General features: G+C 37.3%; 1 protein-coding gene across 1 annotated transcript in view; it reads left to right on the forward strand.

Moving 5' to 3' along the window:
- The window catches only part of OTOGL (otogelin like), a 170,794-nt gene that overhangs the window by 116,332 nt on the left and 28,889 nt on the right, over nt 1-25,573 (forward strand). Inside the window, exons 35-43 of the mRNA XM_005571630.5 lie at nt 2,356-2,435; nt 2,734-2,802; nt 7,000-7,073; nt 9,978-10,155; nt 10,440-10,582; nt 10,838-10,861; nt 10,953-11,045; nt 13,101-13,290; nt 16,958-17,172. Coding sequence (XP_005571687.3) covers nt 2,356-2,435; nt 2,734-2,802; nt 7,000-7,073; nt 9,978-10,155; nt 10,440-10,582; nt 10,838-10,861; nt 10,953-11,045; nt 13,101-13,290; nt 16,958-17,172 — 1,066 coding nt within the window. The remainder of the gene's footprint in view (nt 1-2,355; nt 2,436-2,733; nt 2,803-6,999; nt 7,074-9,977; nt 10,156-10,439; nt 10,583-10,837; nt 10,862-10,952; nt 11,046-13,100; nt 13,291-16,957; nt 17,173-25,573) is intronic.

Here is a 25,573-nt window from a genome sequence, read left to right on the forward strand (position 1 = left end):
CAGAAAATAACCAAACAAAAATGTAAATATATAATGCAACATATTGTTATGGCGGATATGTGTTACAGAGAAAAATAAAGGAAGGTGAGGGAGACAGCATAAGGCTTGTGTGTGTGTGTGTGTGTGTGTGTGTGTGTGTGTGTGTGTGTGTTTGCTAATTAATATTGGTGGTCAGGGAAGAGCACCCTGACAAGGTAACATCTGGTCAGAGATCTAAATGTAGTGAAGGGGCTGGCCAGGTGGATATTTGGGGAAGAGTCTTTAATTTGAGAACAGTGCAAAGGTCTTGTAGTGGGAATGTGTTTTGTGTTTGAGGATCAGCAAGGAGGTAATAAGTTAGAACAAAGTGAGCAAAATGGAGAGAAGTGGGAGATGAGACCAGATGATAATAGTAGTGGGCAAATCATATAAGGCTTTGTACCTGTTGTAAGGACTTTGCCTTTTACTGTAAGACAGAAGACATGGCTGTTAATGGTTTTTTGAAAAGTATTTTACAAGGATGGCTGTGGTTTTGACTTGCATCAAACAACTGCAAAATAGTTGAGTTGCATAAAAATTGATGTTGACTCAAATAAACAATAACTAACTAGACTTTGTCTTTCAGTGATTCAGTAACTTCCATTTTTCTTTTTTCTTCCACTTCACAAAGTTTAGAGGAGAATAAGAATATCATATGCTAGTTAAAAGTTTTATTACTCAACTTCATTTTATGAAACAAACAGTTATATAAGCTAAGCTGTTTATGTTTTAAAAAAATCAATTGTGAAGGAGGTATCCAGGAGATGGCTAAATGTGTTTCATTAAACCTCATTAAGACAGAAGTTAACTTTTCTTGTCTTTAAAAAGCGTTGCCTGGATTTGCCTCCAAGAACAAGGGTCTTCTGAGCAGCATTTACCTTTAGTGCCAAGTTAGTTTGTTTCCATCTGGAATGAAACGAGACCTTCAACACTTTTAGTTCAAATTCTTTACAGACGAGGCAATGGAAATGTTTTTAAAATATTTAAATATATTAGTTAAAACTGCTAGTATATTCTAGAGGCAGACGAGCAAGCCTTTTTATAGCAATATCTGTATGAATTCTCTGTAGTATGTATTAATACAATAATTAGAGTTGGTTGCACCTGAAGGATTATATTTTTTTCCTTTGATTTAGAATAAATTGAACTCTGAGCCTTTATTGGACATAGGAAAATGCCCTCTCAGTCATTATTTTGTCTCCATTCCTTTAGCAGAAAAGCATTCTCATGTTCCTTCCTGTCTTTGGCCCACAACATGGCCTCTTGAAATTTGAGACTCTTCCTTGGCTTCTGTGCTCCAAACAAGGACTGGGGATTCTTACCAAGGCCAGATATCCTAGGGCTTGAAATAGAATCTCTTCAGGCTCTTATACAACCATGTCGTTCCAGAGCACTGCCCCAGATTTGGGCACAGGTCCTAATATTCTTGAAAACTATAGCTTCTGCTCCTTCCTTTCCCTGTTCTCAAAAGAACTACAACCATGTTCATCCCTTCCACCTAGAGATCACTAATATCTTTTCAGTGAGTTTAGGATTAATAACAGGCAGGGAGACCACTGAAGATTCTGTATTTGTTCTACAAACACCGTCAAGGCAAGGATAGTGTCAAAGAACATGCCAATCTGCTTGGACGTGAGGGGAGTATAAGAGTGGAAAGCAACAGTGTAATCAATACAGGTTGAAATCTCAATAAACTGGCAAGGTGCCAGGGTTTATGCCTGTAATCCCAGCACTTTGGGAGGCTGAGGCAGGCTCATTGCTTGAGCCCAGGAATTCACCATCAGCCTGGGCAACATGACGAAACCACATCTCTACAAAAAAATAGAAAAAATTAGCCAGGCATGGTGACACATGCCAGTAGTCCCAGCCACTCAGGAGGCTGAGGTGGGAAGATCACCTGGGCCCAGGAGGATGAAGCTGCAGTGAACCAAGGTCATGTCACTAACTGCAGCCTGGGTGACAGAGTGAGACCCTGTCACAAACAGCAACAACAACAACACCACCACCACCACCTTAATAAATTATTCTTGCACATTTCCACTGACTCGTGAAACATGGCCTTAGTGTGCCCCAGACATAAGTGTATGGTTCTAATATTCTGTGTTCAAGTTCTGCCTTAATCTTAATGCTATTCTCTTATCATCCTGTAGCTTGTGATTTTATAAAATGAAATATAATGGGTTGGTAGCAGATGGAGCAGTTCTTAGTGCTTGACAAGGGTATATAAAAGCATTTTAGGAAGAATATATCTTAGTTACATATGTTAAATATAGTCCTTTTTTGTTGTTGTTATTTCAAACTTTTTTTCACTTTGATTTACTCTTTTTCCATGTAAAGGGTTGAAGGATGCTTGCCCTACTGCCCTAAAAATATGATCCTTGATGAGGTCACCCTCAAGTGTGTTTATCCAGGAGACTGTAAGTGTGAACCTTGCTTAATTTACTCTGAAAAATGATACGCTTGCATATTTTTTCTCTGAGGCAAGTGGTTGTAAACAAGTTTTAGACAGACAACTCTCATAAGATTATTCTTCAATATCTCTTACATAGCTTTTTTTCTAATTAGTTTTTAAATCATGTAGATCTTCCACTAACATCTCTCCTGTTTTCTCTTTTCCAAAACGTTTTCCTTGATGCTAAAGAGCCCTGTATGAAATATGTGGGTCTCATTTTAAGCAAATATAGTTTTAAAAAGAGCATCTTTGTTTCTTTGTAGGTATACCTGTGATTCCCACAGAACCAACATTAATGCCACCAACTAAGCCAACTGTGCCCATGTTTACAGGTATTGTTACAATTTTAGACAACAAAAGTAGCACTATGTAATTTAAGTGTTGGCACGCTTATCACAGCTGCTATTGTTAATACTATTCTATGGGCTAGGAAACCCAGCAGTCGCTTTTGCTTCATTAAGCTTATCCATTGGCTCAGCAAGCCATGTTTTCTAGAACTTCTGGCCTCAAAGGATTCTCCTGCCTGAGCCCCTCCAAGTACTGGGATTACAGGAATGAGCCACACCGCACTGGGCTGCATGCCTCATTTTCTGAATGGTTTCTGCATTTGGTCCACCTCATTCTTTTCAGTTAGTGTAGATTCCTTGGACTTCCCTCATATCTAAAAACCTAAATTCTACTCTTAGGTTTGATTAAATCCCACCTAGATTTTCACAGTGATTAAATTGGCTCTCATGAAACATAGACACAAATCAGGGTTTTCTCTACTGCGTCCATTTCCATGTTTGCGTGTTCTGTCTCAGGCTCTGGAGGAGGCATTCTGGGTTCGTAACCTTGCTTTCCTCCCGCACTGTGAAACTTGCCTCAGGGAAGGATTTAATAAATCTACTCACAGCGAGGCTCGACAAACTTAAGCCATTATTCCTCAAGGTATTATAATGTAGGCCAAGTTCAGATATTTATTCTTTCAATTTATTTGACAAGCTTTAATTGAACACCAATTCTACCTGGCACTGTCCTGGCCCTCAGTGAGGAGGTATGATAAACAAGTCACAGCTCCTAGCCTAAAACTGCTGATAGACCAGAGGCTATTGCAATCTTATAACAGGGGTAAATACAAGCAGCCCACAGGAGGGCCATCATATTTATTTTGGAGGTGTGGTGTCAGAGGTTAACTGAAGACAGGAATTGGGTAGGCTAAGAGAAGGGGGAAATATGTTCCTATTTGCAGCATGTGCAAAGTCTGGAAGTGAGAGAGAATATGTCACATGAAGGAATCTTAAGCAGGTCCAGTGTATCTTGAATGTGCAGTTTGAGGGGAATTGTGCTGAAAGATAGAGTGGAAGAGATTACCGGGGGCAGGTCACAAAGGACTCATGGTAAGAAACTGTATTTTTAAAAAGGTATTAATAGCCTCACTATAACCATCGCTAGTAACACTGCTTCTCTGGTTAGCTACCATTTGAGTACTAATTATATGCCAGGTATTGGATTAAGCATTTAGCATACATTTAATCCTGAAAAGAGCCCTATGAGAGAGGTGTTACCCCTGTAGAGATGAAGAATTACTATATTGTTGTGAAATTTTAGGCATCAGTGAATTTAGTATAATTTAGAGCATGCTGTGGGAGAGGGTGGAGGTACTTCACCTACATCATTCAGTTTATAAGGGGAATAAGTCTGTGAAATAAGATTGCATGTTTTAATATCTGGGGCATAGACTGTTAATTATTCTAAGTATTGCTCTCTACTTTGAGCTCTCTTATATGCCCCAAATTAATATTCAACATATATCTCAAATGTGTAAAATGATTTATACCACCACAATCTATATGCAGAGAACACAAACTATATTTCATTACCCTCAAAGATAAGAAAAATAAAGCTATTTCTACATCTGTTTGCAGATGTCATGATCTTAGGTTATTCTAAGGGATCTGCTCAAACCTATTAGCAATATCATATGAGTTCAGCAAGGTTGCAGAATACAAGAGCAATATGCAAAAATCAATTGTATTTCTATATACTAGCCATGCACAATCTGAAAATGAAATCAAGAAAACAATTGCATTTATAGTAGTATCAAAAAATAATAAAATCCTTAGAATGTATGTAGCAAAAAAAGTATAAACTTGTACAATGAAAGCTATAAAACGTTGATAGAATAAAGAAGCTGAAGAAATTCCATATTCATGGATTGGTAGAGTTGTTAAGATAGCAATACTCCCAAATTGTATTTATAGACACAATACAATCCCTATCAAAATCCCAGCTACTTCTTTGCAGAAATTGATGTTAACCCTAAATTCATATGGAAGTACAAGGAACCTAGAACAGCCAAAACAATCTTGAAAAATAACTAATTTGGAGGACTCATACTTCCAGTTTCAAGACATACTACAAAGCTGTAGTTATCAAGACAGCTTGGCCATTGTAAATCCACACCCAGATAATGTTTGTAAGCCTTTGATGATTTTAGATAACAGTGAACTCCTTCACTGTTAGGACCACTGAACTTCCCAGTCATTATAATTTTTTTTTTTATTTTTTTTTGAGATGGAGTCTTGCTCTGTCACTCAGGCTGGAGTGTAGTGGCATGATCTTGGCTCACTGCAACCTCCACTTCCCAAGTTCAAGAGACTTTCCTGCCTCATCCTCCCCAGTAGCTGGAACTACAGGCGTGAACCACCGTGCCTGGCTAATTTTTGTATGTTTAATAGAGACAGGGTTTCGCCATATTGGCCAGGCTGGCCTTGAACTCCTGGCCTCAAATGATCTGCTCACTTTGGCCTCCCAAAGCTCTGGGATTACAGGCAAGACCCACCGCGCCTGGTCAGAAATATTAAAAGTTTTTAAAATGTCATTGTGGTATGCTGAATAATGGCCCTCCAAAAATGTCACTGCCTTAGTCCCCGAAATTTTTGAATATATGACCTTGTATGGCCATTCATGTGGCTAAATTAAGGTGCTGACTGGCTTATGCCTGGATCATGAGATGGGGAAATTATCCTGGAATATTCATGAGGCGCCAATGTAATCACAAATGTCCTTATAAGAGAGAGGCAAGAGAGTTGGAGTCAGGGAAGGTGATGTGACAACAGAATCAGAGGAAATAAGGGGAAAGGAAGGGAAGGAAGAAGGGGAAGAGAGAGAGAGAGAGAGATTGATTTGCAGATTTCGTGCTGTCGTTTTGAAGTTAAAGGAAGGGACCATAAGCCAAGTCCAGGTAGTTCATAGAAGCTGGAAGAGACCAGAAAGCAGAATCTCCCTTAGAGCCTCTAGAAGGAATGCAGTCCTACTGATAGCTTGATTTTAGGACTTACTGTGTTTAAAAATTAATTAATTAATTTTAAAAATTGACAAAGAAAAATTGTATATATTTATTATGTACATGTTGTTTTGAAATATGTGTGCATTGTGAAATGGCTACATTGAGCTCCAAAACGGCTAATACATTGGTGTTGTTTTAAGCCACTAAATTTGTGGTAATTTATTACAGTAGCAATAGGAAACTAATGAGGTTATTTTTAAACACTATCAACTCTGGGCACTGCAATTATGGCTGAGAATAGTTTCAGCCATTCGTTGTGGCTCTTCTGCAATCTTTTGGACTGAATATTTTAGAGATAGCTCTGATATTGGCACCTTAGAAGGTGCCTCATAGATGTGTTTACCAATCACATCTCCCATTTTCATGGGTCACCCTTAAATCACACCCATCAACTAGGGTCTCCACATGGTCCACATCAGCATTTATTCTGCTCGCAAGGAACACATTCTTAAGGTTCACCAAAATCAAGGGGTCAGCCTCGTTACTTATTTTCAAAATGTAACAAAAATTTTAACTCCTGAGGAATGGTTAGTGATACTATTAATATTTTTTTTACCTGTTCGCACAATTGTGTTGACACCATTAAGAAAGTGAAGGTGGGCCGGGCGTGGTGGCTCACGCCTGTAATCCCAGCACTTTGAGAGGCCCAGGCAGGCAGATCACGAGGTCAGGAGATCGAGAGGAGGCCATCCTGGCTAACAGGGGGAAACCTCGTCTCTACTAAAAATACAAAAAATTAGCCAGGCGTGGTGGCAGGCGCCTGTAGTCCCAGCTACTTGAGAGACTGAGGTAGGAGAATGGCGTGAACCCAGGAGGCGGAGCTTGCAGTGAGCTGAGATCTCACCACCGCACTCCAGCCTGGGCGACAGAGCGAAACTCTGTCTCAAAAAAAAAAAAAAAAAAAAAAGGAAAGAAAGTGAAGGGGTTTATAGAATGGTCATTAAAAGCCAAATTTCTGAAATCAGAATTCATTTCCAAGTTCAAATTCTGTCTCTGCCACTTAACAGCCTTACTTCTCTACAGCTTAGTTTGTTCATCTGTAAAATGTCAATACTATTATTACCAACACCACAGGATTCTAGAAAGGAATACGTGAAATAATCTATATAAAATTTCTTAGTACACTTTCTGTCACATATCAATTCCATACAAGATAAATACATTCCACTAATGAGGATTACCTTTTCATTTCTGACAGTTATGGAAATGATTACTCCATCAGAAATCACTGTGTTTGATATGCTAACACCAACTACAGGCTTGGAATGTGAGGTATGACTGAGCAATATCTTCCAGCTCTTTGTCATTTCCATATATTGTCCACTCAAATTACTGTGTCAATGTCCAAATGCTACTAAACTTTTTTTTGGTATGTTCTCTAGTCTATCCTTGCTAACAGATAATAAGAAATATGCATTTCATTGGAACAATTGTAACTGATAAGATATTTCTTATTAATTAGCTTCTAGTCACACTAAGAAAAACAAAATTGAAATAAGATCTTAAGTCTTAAGTGTTATTCCTTAATGAAGAGTTATCTAGTATGGATTTATCTGTGAATCAGGCATTCATAAAATATTTATTAAGCATCTACTCAATGTCAGTCACTGTGCAAGATGTTAAACATACACTGGTAAGCAGAAAAGGTAAAAGTCATTGGCTCCTAGAGCTAGTAGTTTTCTCTCCTAAGACTTGGGCAGAGATCTTCTTATTTCAAACATACCATTTGCTCTGATAAACTAATTATTTATTCAACCAATATTTATTTGGCACCATTTCTGGCCAGGCACTATTCAGATCCTATGGAAAAAATGTAAAAGTAGGCAAACATTTCTGCCTTTCCAGAGTTTACGTTCTATTGGAATTTCTGAGATAGCCCATAAGCAAAATAAATGAAGTTATATAAAATGTCAGAGGTGCTGGTCAGGAGAAAAATAATACTATTTTTAATAAGATGGTTGGAAAATCTTCACTGATAAGGCGACCTCTAAGCAAACGATGTGCAAATTTGAGAGAGTGAACCCATGTAGAGGACCGGGGCAGCAAAGTTCCAGGTAGAGGGACCAGCAAGTGCAAAGGCCTTGAGGCAAGAATGTACCTACTGTATTAAAAGAATGACAAGGAGACAAGTAATAAGAAAGGAATAAAATAGTAGACAATAAAGTAGATTATGTTAGACCTTGTGTTGTCAAGACTGTGGCTTCTGTTCTAAATGACTTGGGAAGGTGCTGTATATTTTTGAGTCAAGGAATTACACCATCTGAGTAGTTTCAAGATCATTTTGGCTGGTGTATTGTGGGTAAGGTGTAAGGAGACAATATAACTGGTTAGGAGGCTATTATAGGAATTTAGGCCAGAGATGATGATGGCCTGGTTCAGGTGATAGCAGTAAAGATGGTGAGAAGTACCTGGATCCTGGATATAGTTTGAAGGTAGAGGCCACAGACCTTACCGAAAGATTAGATGTGAAGTGTGAGTAAAAGGGAAGCCACGAAGATTCTAAAACTTTTGCTTTCAGCAACTAAAAGGGCTGGTGTCAACTAGGATGGAGAAATCATGGTAAGTGAATGTCTGGAGTGGGTATAATCATGAGTTTACTTTTGCCATGTGAAGCTTGAGATTCCTCACAGACAGCAAAAAGCTGTGGTCATACAGATTTGGTGGACATACATGGAGTATACACAGGTCATGCTAAGAAAAAATTTTGGGAATTCTCATCAGATAAATGGTATGAGACTGGGTGAGATAATAAAGGGAGTACAGATAGAGAAGTGAAAAGGGCCACTGCAACTTTCATAGGTTGAGAGAAGATGACAGACATGCAAATAATGTTAACCAGAGAAATAGGAGAAAATGTTGGAGGCTGCAGGTGATCTGAAATCTAAGGAAAAAAGTATTATAAGGAAGGTGGAGTAAAAAGCTATACTGAATGTATTAATAGGTCTGAGATGAGGTCTGAGAACTGATCATTGGATTTAGCAAGGTGAGTTGTTGGTGACCCTGTTAAAAAGAGTTTCAGTAGAGTGGTAGGTCTAAAATCCTTTGGGTGGTTTAGATGTCTGTGAGGTTTTCTTGTAATTGCTTTCTTTATCTGGCTAAATGAAAAGCAAGGTCAATACCTGAGAAGTGATACAACTTTCACAGAGAAAATTTTGGAAAATTGGACTCTTAAATTTTGAAGTGCTCACTTAAGAGTCTTCTTATTTAGAAAATTAGTAATTTCTCTTAACCTTATTGTTAAAATCAAATATTATATTGGATTGATAGAAACTGATCCAAAAGATTTAGGGAGAAGCAAATAAAAAAAGATACTTTATTAGTGTATGGTATGTAATAGGTGGTAAATAGTTGTTAATTTTTATTCTCAAATCCCCAGACATGCAGTAGAGTATTGGTCAAGAGTACAGATTCCTGAGTAACAATGCCTGGACTGAGATGCTGTCTCTACTATCTTCTATCTGTGGGACCTTGGGCAAATTACTTTAACCCCCACACTGTTTACTCATCTATAAAATAAATATGAAATAATAGTATCTACCTTACAGGGTTATGAGAATGAAATAGGTTAATTAGAAAATGTCTAGTTTAGCATTGCTATTATTATTACCATAATTTAAATGGAATGTGATTTATAAACTTTGAAACACCTACCACTTATTTATTTATTATTTGTTTACCTAGACATTTTGAGTTACATATAAAATTAATTTATGATTATACAGTCTAGGTGCTGTCAAACTGATGTTATATATAAATTTTTAATGAAATATTTAGATAGTATTAAGTTGTGATTTTTAAGTTGACATTAATGGAAGTTATATTCATAGGCTAGCTTTACACAACATAATGTGAAAGGTCAGCTGTCATTTTATAAATATGCTTGCAAAAAAACTAATCTAGGGAATTTAGGAGAACATTGTTTTCTTCAGATGTTCGAATATATGGGTAATCTAATACACAATCAATATTAAGATAAGGCTTACATTAAACACATATTGAATATTATAGAAAGGGTACATCAATAAGAAGTTGTAGTGAAATTTTAATTCTTTATCTTTCAAAAGTTTTTATATTTAATAAATGTACACATGGGCAATATTAATGTGAAATTTAAAAATCAATTAAAAACATTAATTGAGAATGGAAAAAAAAACCCTAATCTTTTTTTATTAACAGCCTCAGCAATTTGATCCTGTTTATAATTGTAGCCAATACATATGCCTTAATATGGAATGGCAGTTATACAACTGGTCTCTTAATTGCCCAAAGGAGGTGAAAATGCCTGACTGTGGTTTCCGAGGAAGGCCAGTTCAAGTGAACAGTGATATCTGCTGCCCTGAGTGGGAATGTCCTTGTAAGTTTGCATTTCTTAAGTGATGATCTTTTTTTTTTTTTTTTCCCAATCTGGAGGGAGTGTTACTTTTTTGAACCTTTCACCTCATCAAGCCATAGTTATTGTTTTTGAGTTTTCTTTATTGGATTTATGATTTTGGCTCAGAGTATATAACAGTATAGTATCATAGTATATATGTTGTCAGCCATAACAAGGCTAATTTAACAGATTTTTTTTTAAAGTGCAATTATTACTAAAAATGCAGATAGTTAATAGACTAAATCCACTTTCTACCATTTTTGTAGGTCGGTGTTCCATGTTGTCAGAACTGAGCATTATTACATTTGATGGAAACAATGCAGCATTATATAGCATGGCTTCTTATATCTTAGTAAGAATTCCTGGTGAAATTATAGTTGCTCATATTGAAAAATGTTCCATGAATCAGGTGGGTCATAATTCATTTTTGCAGTCATTTTGTTATAAATCTATAGCTGATGTCTATTACAACATCAAGGATTCTCATAGGAGGAGGGACCTCAAGAACTCACTGAGATACTGAGATCGGTCTTCTGATAATGTTTCAGAAACATTTCTGAAAACCTTTCATATCAATCTATTTAGAGGCATATAATATTAATCCAAATAATGTTTTAAAAAGTCAAATAATGCATTTAAAAGTATTTTCTTTATTTTTTTCCAGAATGGAAAATCCTTAAAAAAGCTAGTGAGTATTTGCAAAGTGTTTAGTATATTCATTCTGTTTGTCACTACAATTATGTTTAACTCTGTAAAGTTTTAATTTTCTTCAAATTAAGGCTCCCTCTGGAAGAATCTCTGGACTTTGTTTTAAGAAGTTAAATGTGACAACATCCATACATAAAATAATTGTCAGTCGGTTAGCAAGAAAGGTAAGAACACAAAGTTAAAAGTTTTTATCACATTAGATGAAAATAAATTATATAAACAGTTATTTCCAATAAGAGGGAAAATTAAGCATATCAATGGAATGTAATTGTTATTATATATACTAATCATTTCATGGACAATATAAAATGTGTTTCTTAATATTATATTTTATCTCAATAATGTGCCAATTATTGCAAATATTTTCCCCTGTGAGGTTAACTGCAGGAACCATGTTAAATACAGTAGCGACTGGTGAGATAATGTGATTGACCAGTCCTCTTTTTGTCAGAGTTAATATCACGTTTCAAATCAGACAGAGTGGAAAAGATATGAAGGAGAGGGATGATAATGTTGAAAAGTATAGTAGCCAAGAACACCAGAATAAAGACTGTTAAGAACAGATGGAAGGAGTGGATTTGAAGTATTGACATAATTAAGTTTTTGGTAAAAATAAGATAGCTAAAATAAGAAAAAATATGAAAAAAAAATTTAACTTTTTTGAAATAAATTGAAGAAGCACAATGCATTATAAAAAAGCAATGCATTATAAAAAAATGAAAGGAGCCTTTTGCTTTTACAGGAAAAATTCTTATCCCATATGTTTGTCAAACAGGAGTGAGTTATGAACTCAGTGTTTCACTCAGTTCTAAGTCATTCTCTCTAAAATATGAAAAAAAATGTGTAAAGATTTTTCTTAATATGGCTGAGGTACTATGCACTTTCTGGAAATAATTCCACCTGTTAGCATAGGTCCATAGATTCTAGACTGAAAATAATATTAAAATGAGCCTAAAAATGTAAGAAGATATTTAAAAGGTTTAATTAAGTAAAACAAAATATATAAATAAGGTACTTTTTAAAAATGATAGCATTTGCGTATACCTTTGAGTTTGATGAGGTTGATATACTTAAAGGAAGTGGGTGAGAAGTAAACACAAAGCTGGTCAGTGTCATTATTTGTAGCATTTGGGTGGAAGGACTTATTTTTGACCCCAGATGAACTCATCACTGGTCATTCACTGGTCAGGCACTGTATTCAGCTAATGATGAGTTATTTTTGAAAATCACTTAGTGAGAGTTTAACATGAAAAAACCACATAGGTCCTGATGTCAAGTAACATATACTTGTGCATGATTTGCATAATGTAATTATCTGCTGATTAGAAAGCAAGAGGAGGTACAGTGATAGAATTATGACCAAGATATCATAGAAATAAAAAGAAGAGTAACTTAATGTTTTATAGTTTATAGGCGAGTCGAACAGGTCTTTTTTGGAGGAGGTCACACTTAAGATAAATCTTAAAGAACAAGTAGAAAGAAGGAAGAGAAAGAGAAAGTATGTTTCAGCTCAAGGACAACAGTATGAACAAGATATAAAAATGAGAAATTGAATGGTTGGTGAGGCATAGCTTCGAGAAATTTCCTGCTAGTTATAGCTCATGGCTTCATGTCATTGCCATTATTTAAAGCACTATTTTTCAAAGTATAATCATTGGATTGCCTACATTAGTATCACCAAATACCTGTATAGACTGTCTATACTTATTTAGTACATGCTAAAAATACAGTCTATAATCCAATGCAAACCTGGAAAGTCGAATCACTGGGAATCTTGATCTTTAACAAGCCTGACAGATGATTGTTATGAACACTGCAGCTAAGCAAACAATGATTTAGCAGATCAAGGAAAGAATCCAGATTAAGAAAAACATCCAGAAAAAAACATTATTATCTTAAATTCATATTAGAAGGATGGTGTTATTAATATAAACATAAATTGAAGGAAACAGACATAAAAGCATACATAACATAAAACAGTTAAATTTAGAGGAAAAATGAAAGGCAATGACATTAGAACAAATACTGACTAGAGCAAGGCACAGCAAAGGAACAATAAAAGAACTTAAAGGTTCTGAGAAGTTGTGGCAGCAGTAAGAAATACTTTTTTAAAATTAAAAAACAGTTTACATTAAATCAGAATAAAAGAATAATCTGTATTCTCCTAATTTGTATATTTAAGTAAACATTTCTTAACAGTTGTATTTATGTTATTCTAGGTAGAAGTGGATTCCATTGTTGTGCCTTTGCCATTTTCAAGTCAGGAACTGTCCATAGACGATTCTGGTTCAATGTATGTAATTACTACTCCAGCTGGACTAATCATAAAGTGGTCTCATCTTACAGGAATCATAGACATTCATTTTGGCCTCCGATTTAACTTGTCATCCTACACAGAAGGACTTTGTGGTGAGCGCTGCCCTTCAAATCTTGATTTTTGTCTGTTATTATTATTATTTTTTTTCTATTCACGCTATACCATTTTGGGCCCTGTTGCCCCATTTTTCAGATTTGAGATGTGATATTAACTTTCAGTTCCCATGTAAATACTGAAGGAAGCAATGATTTTTCCATAAATGCACTAGGAAGCAGGAAATAACACTTCAATTTGGGTATTTTATGAAAATATATGCTTACTGCTATTACTACGATGCTGTTTGTGTTTCCACTAGCTTGTCTTTATTAGGCATTAATGAAGCATCAGGCATTATTTTACATATTTTAATTCACTTAATTTTAAGATCTAGTAAGTAGATAATAGTGTTATTTCAATTTATAAGTGATACAAATGAGGTGTAGAAAGTTTAAAGGCTTGTGTATCTTTGTTTCCTCTTAATTTTTTTAAAAGTTTGAAATCAGAGAAAACTCGTTTAAGTCATCTTGAAAGAACACAATGTTCAGAATATTTGTCCTAGTTTTATTATGAAATGCAAGGCTTAGATATACCATTACATCTAGGTTTAATATTGTAATATATTATGCAGATACATAAAGAGTTTTAAGTCAAAGGAAACAAATTAGAAATATCTGTAGGTACATAATGAAATAAAAAGAGTACCGGCTCTGGTGTCTGCTAGAAAGTTGAACACAGGTTATTATCTTTACAGCTTTGTGCTCTTATGAGAATGTCAGTTTCCTCATCTTTAAAAGGGGACAGTAATGTCTATTTTCAAGATTGTTTGGATTACATGTGAAAGTTAATGTAAACACAACACATAAATACACACAGTCAATAAATGTTGATTTAGTACAAATATATCTGTTTTTAATCTCAGTAAATCTTAATTAAACAAAAGTTTATGGATCACCTTCTACGTGTCTGACATTACCCTTGATGCTGACAACTCAAAAATGAGTGGCTAAGTCCTTGCCCTCAACAAATTACACAAAATATCCACAGTTCCTGTTTTAAAATGTACACATTTATTGGAAATTTTTGCTAAAATGGTTTTCTTAGTTCCTCACTTGTTTACAGCATGCTAAACATAGCATAAATTTCTATGGTGACTTAAGGTTATTATTTGGAAATAAGCATTATTGAATATATACTTAATTTAGTATATATATGTACTAAATCAGTAGTTATTATTGAGTAATAACCGAGACTGAAAATGCATGTTTTCTCCTATAACTTATCACTGTTGAAGGGTATTATTTCTGTTTGATTTTTATGTTTTTTATCCTTCTCTACTATTAGCTCTTGCTTTCATGTAGACAGCCACTCTGCTAGCTGAATTCTTAACTAAGTGCTACAGAGAGAGGGCTAGGATTACCTTTTTGCTAACCAGGGCTCATTCCCTAAATTCCTTGACCTCCACAATGAGAGAAGTATGCTTAATTAAAGGGAAATCTGGGTGCTGTCAGGATCACTAGGCGGGGTGCTGGCTGAAAAGCTTCTGGTGAGTAAGACTGTTATCCAGAGTCTGAAAACTGGAGTGAGAGGCTTATATTGACATCTCATTCTACACAGCACTATGAAGTCTGGAGTGGTGACTGAAGTTGCAGTGAAAACATATTTTTACTTGCAATTGCCTTTCTCTAGAAAAGTTTAGACTTAAAAAATAGTAGCTGCTTTTAATTTTTTTAAATGTTTAATTGCACATAGTACCCTGTGTATTTACAGAAGTGAGGCATTGCAACCTTTATTCATCCTGATATATCTCCTTGGGTGTAGGGAAAAGAAAGAGAGATCGGACTGTTACTGTGTCTATATAGAAAGAAGTAGACATAAGAGTCTCCATTTTGTTCTGTATTTGAGATGCTGTTAATCTGTAACCCTACCCCCAACCCTGTCCTTGCAAGAGACATGTGCTGTGGTGACTCAAGATTAAATGGATTTGGGGCTATGCAGAGTGTGCTTTGTTAAACAAGTGCCTGAAGGCAGCATGCTTGTTAAAAGTCATCACCATTCTCTTAATCTTAAGTACCCAGGGACACATACACTGCCAAAGGTCGCAGAGACCTCTGCCTAGGAAAGCTAGGTATTGTCCAAGGTTTCTCTCCATGTAATAGTCTGATATATGGCCTCGTGGGAAGGGAAAGACCTGATCGTTCCCCAGCCTGACACCTATGAAGGGTCTGTGCTGAGGAGGACTAGTGTAAGAGGAAAGAAGGCTTCTTGGCAGTTGAGATAGAGAAAAGCATCTGTTTCTTGCCCATCCCTGGGCAATGGAACATCTCAGGTGTAAAACCCGATTGTATGTTCTGTTCACTGAGAAAGGAGAAAACCACTTTAGGGCGAAAGGTGGGACTTGCTAGCGCAATGCTGCTCTTTATGCCCTAAAAAGCTTTATGGAGATGTTTACATATGCATATCAAGGCACAGCACTTTTCCTTAAACTTATGTCACAGAGATCTTTATTCATATGTCTTACTGCTGACCTTCTCCCTACGATGATCCTATTATCCTGCCACTTCCCTTTTTCTAAAATGGCAAAGATAATGATCAATAAATACTGAGGGAACTCAGAGACCGGTGCCGGCGTGGGTCCTCTGTATGTTGAGCACCCGTCCCCTGGGCCCACTTTTTCTTTCTCTATACTTTGTCTCTGTGTCTCATTTCTTTTCTCAAGTCTCTCATTCCACCTAACGAGAAACACCTGGAGGTGTGGAGGGGCAGGCCACCCCTTCACTTGGGGATTAAGATTTGATGTTTGAAGAAAATCTTTATTTATATATTTTATAGCCCAGAGTCTTGGGAATTAAGAAAAATTATGTCTTAAAGTAGGATGGGATTCAGGTAAGGTATGATTATAGATCTGATCTCATTACTTTCCTGGCTCTGCACTGCATTTGATGAAGAGTAAGCTCATCCACAATTTGACTTTTCTCCAGGAAGATAGAGGCTGCAGCAGGTCAAGGCATTATAGCTATCAACAGGTCATGTTATCCCAAGGAAGGGAAATTGCCTGTGTCCTAGAATTCCCAGTTCAAGTCTTGAACTTGATCAAAGTTTTCCCTATTTGAATAAATTTATGTGCCTAGGTGACTACTACATGCTTGCTGGTTTATGCCTGGATTACCTGGAACAGTTGCTGATGCAAGGGAGTGAAGATTACCTTTATGTCAATCAGAGCCCTCACCTGGAATGATGTCCTGCACTAGGTGATGGAGCAGTGATAGCTCCTGAAAAAAAATATTTAATATTTTCAGGCATAGTTTTCACAGGGAAGTGGAAGCCTGGGAGCAGATCACCAAATATCCATTACTGTGGGAAGTACCTTGCCAAACTCAAAAACTAGTTACTAAGTTAGAAGACGGTGGTAGTAATGGAAGAGTATAGGAGCAGAATGAATGTCTTCTTTCTTAATCTTCTCTGATCTCTTCATGTATCTTGACTTCTAGGCTTTTGATATCTTTCTTATTGGGTTATGGCAGTTAGTTGTACACGATTTTATCAAAAAATCAGAACATAATTTAAAAAGTTCTTTCGATGTAAGAGTTCAAGGATACATAAACTTGGCACCTCATACAGTAAATCATTCATTCATTTAAAATCTATTATTTAACTGATTTAGTTGTGCTGTCTACACTGGTTTAAGTTTTATTTTTTCTAATTGTCACATATTCTTTCAAGGAGTTTGCAATGAAGATCCAGATGATGATCTAAGGATGCAAAATGGCACAATTATTACAAATATGGAAGACATAGGATTATTTATTGAGAGCTGGGAAATTGAGAAATCATTTGAAGTAACAATGAGAAGACCTGTTAGGAATTGTACTGAGCATGACTGCAGCCACTGCATTGAGTTATTAAATAGAAGAATTTTCATTCCATGTCATGATAAAGTAAGTTGGAAGCAACCATAAATTATACTTTCATGTTAGATATGTTGAGAGTAAAAGCCAATACGTTACTCTTCTTGCTGTGATGTTCTACTGAAAACAAAACCCCCAACCTTCTGTCAGTATGCTTTGGAATTCAGAATCACTTATTGTTTATAGGCTTACAAGCACAGGAAGGATAATTTTATTTCTTTTCTTTATGCTTTGTTAGAAATATATCTACAGCTTTCAAAAAATGAAAATTTGTCCTATGAATAAATATCTCGAAGAGACAGAGATCAATGATGTTTGATAATCCAGTATCAAAACCAATACAGTGAGGCTTTAATCAATTCCTTGTGATCCTGGCTTCTTAGGCATATGCTTGTAATAGAATCTGTCACTCACTCAATTTACTTGGTCTTTATTAGTCTCCAACTTTCTGAGTTTAAGTGATTAGTAGGCATTTTAAATAATCTAAATTGTCAAAATGATCCATCATTAAAGACAAAGGACAAACACAGTATTTTGTGAATCATTTAACTAAAATTTAGTGAGCATCTAGTACATAGAAATCACTGTGTTAGATTCCTGTGATAGAAAATGAAAAGGACGCCTAGTAGGAAGTCAAGTCTGTGAGCAGATACATTAAAATATACATTATGGAGATATATAGGAGCCCAGGTTTAGAGAAAACTTTATGGAGTTTTAGATATTTTTTCTTTTTCTTTCTTTTTTTTTTTTTTTGGATGGAGTCTCACTTTGTCACCCAGGCTGGAGTACAGTGGCACAATCTCGGCTCACTGCAACCTCCACCTCCCAGGTTCATGCCATTCTCCTACCTCAATCTCCCAAGAAGCTGGGACTGCAGGTACATGCCACCACATTGGCTAATTTTGTATTTTTAGTGGAGACAGGGTTTCACTGTGTTAACCAGGATAGTCTCAATCCCCTGACCTCGTGATCTGCCCACTTCGGCCTCCCAAAGTGCTGGGATTACAGGCATGAGCGACCATGCCCAGCCCAGAGTTTTTGATCTTTGAAGGGTTTAGAAGTATGAGTTTGCCAGGAGAGAAGAGGGAGGGATGGAGTTCCAGGCAGAGATAACAATGCAATGGCCCCTCAGTATCTGTGAGGGGTTGGTTTCAGGACCCCCACAGATATCAAAATCCTTGGACACCCAAGTCCCTTTCTAAAATACAGTATAGTATTTTCATATAGCCTGTACAATTCTCCCATATATGTTAAATCATCTCTAGATTACTTATAATACCTAATGCAAGATAAATGCTATGTGAATAGTTTTTACACTGTATTGTTTTTTACATTTTTATTATTTTTTATTCTCGTATTATTTTATTTTATTCTTGCTTTTATTTTTTTCTTGTTTCTTTATTTTATTCTTGTTTTTTACTTGATTTTTTTTAGGGGGTTGTACTTGTCTAACCTGTATTTGAGGTTGTAATGTCACAGGCATTTGAACTGTGGGTGGAGAAGTTGATGGCCATTATGGTTTAGGCTCTGATGGCCCCAATAATTTTATTTTATCCTTGTTTTTTTACTTTCTTTTTTTGAATATTTTTGAGAGCTTCTTTGGAGGTTCTAGCAGGGGAGTGCAGCTACTCTTATACCCTTGACTGAAGGCTGGTCCTCTGTCGGGGATGGGCGTCTTTTTATGTCCGGAATTGGTGGGTTCTTGGTCTCGCTGACTTCAAGAATGATGCCGCGGACCCTCGCGGTGCGTGTTACAGTTCTTAAAGGCAGCGTGTCTGGAGCTGTTCATTCTTCCCAGTGGGTTCATGGTCTCACTGACAGAAGTGAAGCTGCAGACCTTCGCGGTGAGTGTTACAGCTCTTAAAGGCAGCGTGGACCCAAAGAGTGAGTAGCAGCAAGATTTATTGCAAAGAGCAAAAAAACAAAGTTTCCACAGTGTGGAAAGGCACCCCAGCAGGTTGCTGCTGCCTGGGTTGGGCAGCCTCCTTTTATTGCCTTACCTGGCCCCACCCACATCCTGCTCATTGGGCCATTTTACAGAGAGCTGATTGGTCCATTTTGACAGAGTGCTGATTGGTGTATTTACAAATCCTGAGCTAGACACAGAGTGCTGATTGGTGCATTTACGATCCCTTAGCTAGACATAAAAGTTCCCCAAGTCCCCACCAGACTCAGGGGCCCAGCTGGCTTCACCTAGTGGATTCTGCACCCGGGCTGCAGGTGGAGCTGCCCACAAGTCCCTAGCTGGGCCTGCACTCCTCAGCCCTTGGGTGGTTGATGGGACCCAGCACTGCGAAGCAGGGGGTGGTGCTCCTCGGGGAGGGAGGCTTGGGCCTTGCCCGGGAGCCCACCATGGGGGAGGTTCCGGCATGGCAGGCTGCAGGTCAGGAGCCCTGCCCCTTGGGCTGGTGGCTGAGGCCCAGCGAGAATTTGAGCGTGGCACCGGCAGTGCTGGGGGACCTGGTGCAACCTCAGCAGCTGCTGGCCCAGGTGCTAAGCCCCTCACCGCCCTGGGCCAAGTGGCACCAGCTGGCGCTCTGAGTGTGGCACCCACCGAGCCTGCGCTGGTGCCGGGGGGAAAGTGCCTGCAGGAACTTGTGCTGGCCTGTGAGCGCCATTCACAGCTCTGGTTCCCGCCCGTGCCTCTCCCTCTACACCTGCCCGGAAGCAGAGGGAGCTGGCTCCGTTCTGGGCCAGCCCAGAGAGGGGCTCCCACAGTGCAGTAGCAGGCTCAAGGGCTCCTCAAGTGCTGCCAGAGTGGACGACGAGGCCGAGGAGGTGCTGAGAGTGAGGGCTGCTAGCACATTGTCACCTCTCACTTTCAACCAAATGTGCACCTTCAGGAGGGAGGTACATGGAGCAGTGAGGGAGGAAGGGTACACTTGTCTAGTAAGCCAGATCAGCCAAATCAACCCGGGCAGTCAATGGGGTGACAGATGTCGCAGCCAGATATCTCTCATGTGGGATTTTCTGAATATTTTTCATCCATGGTTGGTTGAATCTATGGATGTGGAAACCCTGGATAAGAAGAGCTGATTGTATATGCAAGAGAAAGTATTGTTTAAAGGCCATGTGAGGAAAACATTGAAAGAGTTTGGTGCAACATCTATGAAGGGAAGAGTCAGGGAAGGAAAGCAAGGGAATTGTCAAGTCAGGAAGGAGCTCACTGTGTTGCCCTGTGCATTCCCTGAGGGAAAAGACAAAAGTATGAAGTCATGGGATAAAAATGGCATGTCTTTTTGGAGCTTCAGTTTTACATGGAGATTTGGATGCAAATAAGTTTTCAATGTTCACATTTTTTAAATGCATGCACATAAACATGAAGAAATAGCAAATACTTTAAAACCCATTGCAGTGCCACTTTAGTCTGTCTTTTTAAAGCATCATGATTTTTAAAAATTGCATTTTTAACTGGGAACTTGAAAGGTTGATTATATCAGGAAACTTTCAGCTTGACTATTCAAGGCATAATGAAGCAACACAGGATACCATTTAGTCTGTGATGGTTTCCACTTTTCTCTTAAAATCCTCCAGTATACAAAAATTAGCTGGATGTGGTGGCACACATCTGTAATCCCAGTTATTCAGGAGGCTGAGGCAGGAGAATTGCTCGAACCCAGGAGGCAGAGGCTGCAGTGAGCCGAGATTGTGCCATTGCACTCCAGCCTGGATGACAAGAGCGAAACTCCATCTCAAAAAACAAAAACAAACAAAAGAAAAATCCTCCAGTGAATTTGACAGCAAAAAAAGAAACCTGAAATCCGAATATACAGGAGGAATTGGACACTAGCACAAGTGGCTAATCTAACAATTATAATAGATACCTTAATGCTTAAAGTGTGGGTTTTGTTTATTGTAGAAATGTAAATGGGCACCAAGTTATGTTGTGTGTTATGTTGGAAAATCTGAATCAACAATTACATAAAACTATTCCTAGGGTAACATCTAAAAATCAGTCATGCAGAATTTAAGGATAATTATTAGAATATTTTGCTTGATTGTTTATTTTTATAAATAACAAGTAATCTTGTCTCAAAAGGTTTCTTCAGAACTAGTTTTAGAATCATGTGGAAGGTCAGGCTTGTCCACCATGATCCTCATTTAACCCAACATCACTCTCTTCACTAGGAACATTTTGCTTTTGTATTTTCATAGGCTGTTCAATGATGGGATACATTTTTATAGTTTTTTTAAGTATTATAGTTTGAATATCTCTTTCAACAAATGAAAGTTAGTTTGCCATTTTATCTGCTGCATAGATATAAATAAATTTAATTAAAGAAGGTAGTGGCTATCTATAAAATATATATGAAATATATGTGTATATATATATATATATATATATATATTTTTTGAGGAGTCTTGCTCTGTCATCCAGGCAATGATGTCATCCAGTGCAGTGGTGTGATCTTGGCTCACTGCAGCCTCACCTTTCAGATTCAAGTGACTCTCCTACTGCAACCTCCTCCGTAGCTGGGATTACAGGCATGTGCCACCACACCTGGTTAATTTTTTGTATTTTTAATAGAGATGGAGTTTCACCACGTTGGCCAGGTTGGTCTCGAACTTCTGACCTCAAATGGTCCACCTGCCTTGGCGTCCCAAAGTGTTGGGATTACAGGTGTGAGCCATCATACCCGGACATGGCTATAATATTTTTACAGTCGGAGTTGAAAATTTATTTGTCATCATGGAAAGAAAAGATAAAAAGTAAAACCTAAACAATATAAATGGATTATTTTAACTGTAATGGTAAAGAAGAGCTCACAAAATTGGCTTATTTTGCAGATTTTTTTTTTCAAGAGTGACCAATTAAAAATATTATAAAAAAAGTTTGAGAATAAGATAAAATAATTGACTGTAGGAAGTACTAGCACTTTCAGACTCTCAAGTACTCAAAGTCTCTAGATGTGTTTCCTTGAGAAACTAAAAGAGACCTTTACAAAGCTTATGAGGATTCTATGCACAGTAGCCTGTGTCTTCAGACAATGTCTTTAGCTGCATTCTGGTCATGATGATTCAGTGATAACTCTGGCACAGTGCATACAATAGTGGAAAATGCATTTTCTTTATACCCATATAGTTCTTGGATATTGCAAAACTGAGAAAGAGAAGACATAGTATTGCCATCATGCTAAACTTGGTATTTGGCCTTGGATCTCCTCAATTCACCGCAGATTTCTTACATGGATATTTAGGGATTGAATGCAATATCAAAGTGCCCATTAAGTCATGAGATACGCAGGGTGTATTTCTTTTTCTTTCAAAGCCTGAAGTTGTAAGACATTATTTTTATTTAAAAGACACAGACTATTAAATACCAGAATGTAAAACTTGCATGACCTCAAAAAAATACTTTAAAGAAATTTTGAGTTTATAGTGACTTCTTTGGGCTGAACTCTAATCAACCTTGAGATAAAGTTTCCCTTTCTTTACCCTTTTAAAAGTTACTTTGATTGAAGTCCTGTTGCAAGAAAAAAAAGGAAGTTAAGAACTAAAAAAAAGGGAGGGTCATGGCAATTTGCTCTATAGATCTGTATGAAGGTCTGAAGAAGATGGGCTAGGCAGGTATAGTAAGGTAGCTAATTAAAAGTTCTCTGAGTAGTTCTTATTTATTTTCTTGTTTTAACCTTTTATTGTGGTAATGTTTACATATTCACAAAAGTGGTGGGAATAGTATAAGAACTTTTTGGTGTCCATCATATTAAAAAATCATTTAAAAATTGCCTCTTTTTTTCTGCCTATCTTCTTCACTCCAGCCACACCCCGCCCCTGTTGAATTCTTTTAAAGCAAGTCTACTTTGGGAAAATGATGATGGACTCTGCTGGTCGTGGGAAGCAAGTGAGGATAGCGGCATGTTCAGAAAAGAAAGATGGCATTTGGGAGACATTTGGGATATGGAATGGGCAGGATTTAAGGACCAATTAGATGTTAGTTCTAAGGGAGGGTGAGCGTTTGTAGATGACTTCAACTTTCTAGCTTAAACAAGGTAACATATCGAGATAAAGAAATTCTTGATGACTTGTTGATACTCGGTCTCTTCCATCCAAACTATCACCAAGTCATGTTGAGTCCACTTCCAAAATATATTCAATATCCATGCATTTCTTCCCACCACCATTTGAATCCAGACAAACATCATCTCTTGCCTGGTCCAATGACAAAGCTTTATAATTCAATATTTTTAAACAGAATGTCAGAGAGTTTAATAGATGCTTCTCTTGACTTACATCTTCTTTTTTTTTTAATTATACTTTATATTCAGGGATACATGTGCAGAACATGCAGGTTTGTTATATAGGTATACATGTGCCATGGTGGTTTGCTGCACCCATCAACCCATCAACCCATCATCTACATTGGGTATTTCTCCTAATGCTATCCTTCCCCTAGTCTCCCACCCACCGACAGAGGGTGTGTGATGTTTCCCTCCCTGTGTCCACGTGTTCTTATTGTTTAACTCCTACTTATGGGTGAGAACATGTGGTATTTGGTTTTCTGTTCCTGTGTTAGTTTGCTGAGAATGATGGTTTCCATCTTTATCCATGTCCCTGCAAAGGACATGAACTCATCCTTTTTTATGGCTGCATAGTATTCCATGGTGTATATGTGTCACATTTTCTTTATCCAGTCTATTATTGATGGGCATTTGAGTTGGTTCCAAGTCTTTGCTATTATGAACAGTGCTGCAATAAACATAAGTAGAATGATTTATAATCCTTTGGGTAATACCCAGTAATGGGATTGCTGGGTCAAATGGTATTTCTGGTTCTAGATCCTTGAGAAATTGCCACGCTGTCTTCCACAATGGTTGAACTAATTTACGCTCCCACTAACAGTGTAAACGCATTCCTATTTCTCCACATCCTCTCCAGCATCTGTTGTTTCCTGACTTTTTAATGATCGCCATTCTAACTGGTGTGAGATGGTATCTCATTGTGGTTTTGTTTTACATTTCTCTAATGACTAGTAATGCTGAACTTTTTTTCACATGTTCGTTGGCCACATAAATGTCTTCTTTTGAGAATTGTCTGTTCCTATCCTTTACCCACTTTTTGATGGGGTTGTTTTTTTCTCGTAAGTTTGTTGAAGCTATTTGTAGAGTCTGGATATTAGCCCTTGGTCAGATGGATAGATTGCTAAAATTTTCTGCCATTCTGTGGGTTGCCTGTTCACTCTGATGATAGTATCTTTTTCTGTGCAGAAGCTGTTTAGTTTAATTAGATCCCATTTGTCAACTGTGGCTTTTGTTTCCATTGTTTTTGGTGTTTTAGTCATGAAGTCTTTGCCCATGACTATCCTGAATGATATTGCGTAGGTTTTCCTCTAGGTTTTTTATGGTTTTAGATCTTACATTTAAGTCTTTAATCTATCTTGAGTTAATTTTTGCATAAGGTGTAAGGAAAGGATCCAGTTTCAGTTTTCTGCATATGGCTGGACAGTTTTCCCAACACCATATATTAAATAGGGAATCATTTCCCCATTGCTTGTTTTTGTCAGGTTTGTGAAAGATCAGATGGTTGTAGATGTGTGGCATTATTCCTGAGTCCTCTGTTCTGTTCCGTTGGTCTATGTATCTGTTTTGCTACTAGTACCATGCTGTTTTGGTTACTGTAGCCTTTTCTACCACTGAGCTTCATCCTCGTTTGCAAATCTCTACAAAGCAGGAAAAATAATATCTTAAAATTATAAACAGAATGTGTGATTTCTCTACCTAAAATCCTTCACTGTATTTCACTTAGACTACATTCCAAAGTTCTTATCAGGGCTGTCAATGTCCTCTATGATATGGCCCACCTACTTCTCTAGCCACGTCTTGTGCTACGCTCCTCTTGTTTGCTAAGCTCCAACATTGTTGCCTCCTCTCAGCTTTCTTCATATTCCAAGAGTTATTTTTTTCTGTCAAAAGGCTATACTTCTTGCTGTTTCCCCAGCTGGAATACTTTTTTCTTTCAATCCTTTCTAGCATGGTGGCTTCTCTTCATCTTACTCAAAGGCTTTGTTTTTGTAGTTATTGAGATCCAAAAGCAGAGAACAGGTCTGTTTTATTTACCTTTATTCTTATGCATAGTACAGTGTCTGATATGTAGTTAGGTACCCAATAAAAGATGAAAGTGTTCATCAGTTAACAAGTAAGTAGAGGATACAGAAGAATCAGCTTTTGTGGGCTAAGTAGAGAAGGGATTTTTTTTTTTTTTTTTTTTTTAAATTTCAGACAGATTAAGTCATGTGCATCATCAGAGTGAAAACATTGAGCAGAAACTCTGGAGCATAATTCGGGAGCTCAGAGGAGGTAACTTGAGGCCAGAGATCAGGTCGGAAGAGTTATTAGTATATGGATTTTAAGAATAATGATAATTTATGATGTGTCAGGGTTTTTTTTTGTATATTTTCCATGTATTAGCTCATTTAATTTTCACAGCAATCTTA

Source organism: Macaca fascicularis, chromosome 11 (genome assembly GCF_037993035.2).
Source record: "Macaca fascicularis isolate 582-1 chromosome 11, T2T-MFA8v1.1".
NCBI classification, from domain to species: Eukaryota; Metazoa; Chordata; class Mammalia; order Primates; family Cercopithecidae; genus Macaca; species Macaca fascicularis.